Source organism: Schistocerca gregaria, chromosome 5 (assembly GCF_023897955.1).
Source record: "Schistocerca gregaria isolate iqSchGreg1 chromosome 5, iqSchGreg1.2, whole genome shotgun sequence".
In the NCBI taxonomy this organism is placed as follows: Eukaryota; Metazoa; Arthropoda; class Insecta; order Orthoptera; family Acrididae; genus Schistocerca; species Schistocerca gregaria.
This window is the reverse complement of record NC_064924.1, coordinates 631,082,579-631,088,578: the sequence shown is the minus strand read 5'-3', so window position 1 is coordinate 631,088,578 and position 6,000 is coordinate 631,082,579. Positions and strand designations below refer to the sequence as shown.

General features: G+C 40.4%; 1 protein-coding gene across 1 annotated transcript in view; it reads right to left on the bottom strand.

Moving 5' to 3' along the window:
* Positions 1-1,281: 1,281 nt before the first annotated feature.
* Positions 1,282-6,000, bottom strand: part of LOC126272201 (ras-related protein Rab-2) — a 39,801-nt gene continuing 35,082 nt past the window's right edge. Inside the window, exon 6 of the mRNA XM_049974883.1 lies at positions 1,282-2,749. Within this exon, the coding sequence (XP_049830840.1) occupies positions 2,654-2,749 (96 nt within the window). The 3' untranslated portion in view covers positions 1,282-2,653. The remainder of the gene's footprint in view (positions 2,750-6,000) is intronic.

The window sequence follows — 6,000 nt, the reverse complement described above, 5'->3', positions numbered from 1 at the left end:
TTACATTTTAAAATAAGTGCAAAATATCTGAAGTGTCACGAGGCAGTGTTCCTTGTAAATCATCTTTTTTTTGGGACTGGTCACCTCTTTCAAAAGTGTGGTGTACAAAGTGTGAGAGGTTGCTTCAACAGACTTAACACCCAGTAAAACTGCATGTTTGGGGATGTTTCTGTAAATGCAGTTTTGGCTATTTGCATTTATTTAAAGCCAATTTAAATGCTGAAAAAAATGTGCAATATTTATCACAAAGTCTTCTGAGAGCCGTTAAGAAGCTATTTGGTTCAAACGAGGCAAACTGGGTGCTTCAGCAGGATAATGATCCGAAACATCATATCCGTGTCTCTCCAGTGTGGAAACAAGACAGTGGGGTGACCACGATGAACTGGCCTGCAATGTCTCTCAATGCAAATCTGATCAAAAATGGTCATATATTAAGATGAAGCTTAAAGGAAAGCCAATACATACTCTGAAGCAGCTGTCATATAAAATCATGGAGATAATTACCGAGAGAATACACAGAAAGTAATGAAAAGCATGCCAAAAAGGTGCCAAGCTATAATTGATATTGGCGGCAACTGGATTAACTATTATATAATTGTGCAATTAGTAATAACATGTATTTTCATGAAAACATTTATATGGTGTCTCTTGTTTCAAACAGGTAATGGCATACACTTTCTTGTGGAACTGACCATGTGTTACATGTAGTCATATCTAAACTACTACTTTGAAGTTTTGGATGCAATACAAATAATGCAGGGAGTAAAGGTGTAACCACTAACTATAGGTGTTCTGTAGTAGACAGGCACATACCCCAAGACTGAAAACATAGCTGAAATTAGAGCCACCTGCTTCCTTGGTCACAGCTGAATTTACATTCTAGTATGGAGGAATCCCTACCCTTCCAGTATGCTGTTTTAACTATTAGCTCTAACCGTCAATTCCCTTTCCAGCTCTCACAGAGTATATACATGTATTAGTTATCTAAAAACTATTACATCCAAGCTGAGTGTATGTACTTGAATAATGAAACACATCAGCACAGGTCCCTGATAAAAATGATATCTACCACACGATAAATTATCTTTTCAGACTAAACAAAATTTCCTCATGCTACCCTAGTCTGGCAATCAAATGAGTTAGTTTTAGTGGTGAGAATTTTCGTACTGCATTACTTTAGTTTTTTTTTAAAGGGAAAGCAATAGTTTTAACATGTGACTAGACCAGCACAAATTATGAAACATTACAGAAATGACTTCTGTCCAGCAGTAATTGCAAGCATTCCTCGTGCACACCATGTGGGGGTTTTATTTGGTGCAACAATAAAAAGTCCATACATATTGATAAACATGAAACACGAATGTTCACATGTTTTGATATAGAAAAGGCTGCATTTATGAGAAAACATTAATTACAATTATTAAAAGTTTGTAAAAACATGCACATAAAATATTCTGAATGGGCTAACTGTATTGTTCAAAAACAACAATCAATTCGAAGCAAACTGTTCTGCTCATTAAAAAAAAAGTGAATATTTCTTTATTCACTTCAATAGTATCCAGAACAGTAGAAATTGAAGACTGAAAGAAAGTTTTAAAAAATTACTGCCTAATTAAAAAGACAAATTCTTGCTGGTGTGCAACTCTGTTATTGTTCTGTATTCAGATGAATTTCACTGCACTAATAAATACATGTTCTATAAACAGCATTGAAAATTATAATTGTGCACAAGCTTGTTAATAAACATACAGCAAGTATGCAATTGTATAAGCAAGAGGTACACTTTCACTGGTAGTAAAAAGAAAAACAATGAGATCATCTTAGGTAGTACACACACATCAGTTACAACCCACAAACGTTTGAAACTACATGTATCAACTTCAAAGTAAGTTATTCCATAAGTTTTGCTCTGGGAAATGTTTAAAAAGTATACAAAACATGGGTGTCAAACAGAGCTGTCACCAAGCTATGCATCACACCAGCAAAGATATCAGACTTACAAAACCATTTGAAAATTACACAATTTTAAAGACTAGCAGTTTCTCCTTGACTAGGAATTATGTTCCCAATTATTTCAAGAAATTAACTAACAAAAAATATTATTTCCACAGTTCAAATACAATAAGACATTACAGCAATTCTCTACCACACTTTATTTGTTCAGTTAGACAAAAAGTAGATATTTCTGATGTCAATTTGTGGAATAAAAATCTACAACATAAATAATTACAATGCTAATATACACAGTGTTTCAAATTAATGTTACGGATTCAGATTCCTGTCTACATCCAGGATCACATCATTCATGTGGGTAATATAAAGAGAGATTACTCACAAATTTACACAAGTGCTGGTTTTTATATATGAATATATATATGTATATATAGCCTTCTGCTTCAAACTCTTGAGATTACAGTTTTGTTACAGTGATCAGACAGTCAATGAGAACCATAAGTAGCATGTTTCAAGGAAACCATCATGACTGATGCTAGATTGAGTGTGGAGGGGGGGAGGTGGGGGGGTGGGGGGGAACGAGTGGAGATGCACGCGCCTGGCATCGGCCATTAGGCTCAATGTACTGCTGCTTTGACTGTGGCCAGGAGGGCACTTACAGCCCTGAGCAAGAGGAGCAGACAGCGAGGCAGGCTAACTCCTAACAACACCCACCGCCCTGCATGCCCCCTTGACCGCCTGCTGGAAGGCTTGGTGAACTTGGAGAATGCTGGGGTCCAATCTTGATACCATTAGCCTGCAAAGAAAGCAACAACTGTTAATTATTTCCAGAATCCATGATCATTTCATTTTGCAGCAGAGAGTGCTCTGTTTTTAATTACTACAATGCATTGAACCCCACAGGGAAATTTTCAAATATTGTTAGAAAACTTCCTGGCAGATTAAAACTGTGTGCCGGAACGAGACTCGAACTCGGCACCTTTGCCTTTCACGGGTAAGTGCTCTACCAACTGAGCTACCCAAGCACAACTCACACCCCGTCCTCACAGCTCTACTCCTGCCAGTACCTCGTCTCCTACCTTCCAAACTTTACAGAAGCTCTCCTGCGAACCTTGCAGAACTAGGAGAGCTTCTGTAAAGTTTGGAAGGTAGGAGACGAGGTACTGGCAGAAGTAGAGCTGGGAGGATGGGGCGCGAGTTGTGCTTGGGTAGCTCAGTTGGTAGAGCACTTGCCTGCGAAAGGCAAAGGTCCCGAGTTCGAGTCTCGTTCCGGCACACAGTTTTAATCTGCCAGGAAGTTTCATATCAGCGCACACTCGCTGTAGAGTGAAAATCTCATTCTGATTATTAGAAAACTTTGAATCATTATTATGCCACTAAAGAAAGTAAATAACTGTTTTTACACATTTTAATATCAATTTCCCAAAAGATACATGTAAATGAAGCATTTTGAAAATTTTACTTATAAACTGAGTTTTGTTATTAATTTTTCCCACGAAAAGTAGATGGTAAAGCAGTACATTAAGGGAAATTTTTTTGTAAATGAACACTTATGATAAAATAAATGTTTACCCAAGGTGAATGCACACTCACATTTGACTAAAAGAATGTGTATAATGATGCACATTTACGTTCCAAATTTAATGTATTTTTTGATTGATAGAAATCTATCTTTAACAGCAGCTCTCCCAAGAAAGAAAAATATGGCACTATGAAGACATTAAAGATGTTTACAATGAATGGAAGTAGGACCGATTTCACATTACAAAAAATACTGCTATCTTGCGGGAACTGATTAAGAATAAATAACTCAGATAATAAAATTAAATTTATACTGATACATCAAACATTGCAAAAGAAACTGGGAAATGGATTGAGGAATGCATATACTTAGTTATTGAGGAAAACAACCAAAAGCCGGCCGCGGTGGACTAGCGGTTCAGGCGTTCAGTCCGGAACCGCGCGACTACTGTGGTCGCAGGTTCGAATCCTGCCTCTGGCATGGATGTGTGTGATGTCCTTAGGTTAGTTAGGTTTAAGTAGTTCTAAGTTCTAGGGGGCTGATGACCACCGATGTTAAGTCCGATAGTGCTCAGAGCCATTTGAAAACAACCAAATAGCAAATAACAGCCAAGTAAATCACAATTACTTCTTGCTTGCCAAAGAAAGTAGTAAACTCCCTCAAAACCAAAGTCTAGAAACGGTAACACCTTAAAGTACTAAAATCCTGTTCATCACATACATCTGTTCGTGTATTTTGCTTTTGGGCGCAAAAACAACTAGGGCCATATGTGCCCACATAATAACTGCAGAATACAAGGACAAAGAGCCAAAAGGTCTATAAAATATGCCATAGAGAAACGGGGGTCATGAACTAGTAATTAAACGGCTTTTGCCCTATTGCTATGACAGATAAAATGTAAAACGCACTTAATAGCCCACAAGTCATTCACTAAAACAGCCGATAACTCGGATGGCAAGTACAAATGAGAATGTAAGTGGGGGGGGGGGGGGGGGCATTCTGTCAGGACATGGCAGATAGTCAAATTTTGAGCATGAACAGTGCAGAGTGGTGGGAGAGCACCACTTAACGAATAGTGATGGCTAAAAAGACAGTGCCCAATGTATAACCTAGTGGAGGTCGTCCAAGCCGCTGGGAGAGATTTACTGATGCGGGGCCTGTTCCCATTACGGGAGAACTAGTGGTGATGCCAAAGTGACCAGCTGATGACAAAGCAACATGGAGAGCATTGGAGGGAATTTAATAACTAGTGAGCTGACATATGAGGATTGCAGCCTTGGTAGCCGTGTCAGCAGCCTGTCAGACCAATGTGGCCAGGAACCCACATAAACATCACAGGGGCTCCATTAAGGGTGAGCAAGTGACAGCTGTCCTGGACCCATTGCACTAAGGCATGGGTGGTGTACAGTACCAGAACCTTTGAAGAGCACTGACAGAGACCAAGCAGATGACAATTGAAAAGGCTGTGTCGCCAAATGTACTATGTGGCCTGATGCAGGACGAATAACTCTGATGTAAATACTGAGTGGTGTTCCGAAAGCCATACCAAAAGATGTTGGTGCCAATGATGAAAGCACACCGGACACCACAGTCAGTCCAAGAGCCATCAGTGTACACAAAAGTACTATCACGAAGTTCTGTGCGAAGGTTGGGAAACTGAAGGCAATAGAGCACAGCTGGAGTAGTGACCTTCGGGAGTGAATGAAGGCCAAGGTGAACATGGGCCACTGCATGAAGGTGGTGAAGGGTTTACACCCATTCGGAATGTTGCTGGTGCATGCAGTTAAGCTGACAGATCAAGAGCCGAAAGCAAACGCCAGGAGGTAACAGAAGAGGGACGCAACCCATACTGGCGATCAAAGGAGTCACTGAAGGAGGAGGCACAGGATGAGTGGCTACACGTAGCAGACAAACTGCATCCTTATCTGCTAAGGAGAAAAGTCATGGTGGTAGGAAAGCAGTAGTTCGGCAGCTTCTGCATACAGACTCAATTGGGCTAGTGTAAAAGGTGACTGGCCAAACGGATGACACGATGGTGGATAGTACTGAGACAGCGTAAGCGGGACATGTGCAGATGCATAAACTAAACACCCATAGTCTAGTTCTGAACCGACAAGAGACCGGTACAAATGGAGGAGGGTGGTTTGATCTGCTCCCCAAGAAATACCACTGAGGACACACAGGACACTGAGTGACTGCGTACAGCGAGCTGTCAAGTAAGACACGGAGGACCAAGAAAGTTTCCTGTCTAGCATGAGCCCCAGGAATTGCATAGTTTCAATAAAAAGAGCAATACGCCCAAGAAGGAAAGACAGTGGAAGAAACCAATTGCACCACCAGAGTCCAGACAAACGGTTTCACACTGTCCAATGAGACAGGTCCTTGTACAACTTCAATAGATGACAAAATAGTCAACGAAAAGGGAGCCTGAGATGCAAGGTGGGAGACAGGCCATCATATGGTTAATGGCGATACCAAAGAGGACGATGCTCAGGAAGGAACCCTGAGGCACACCATTTTCCTGG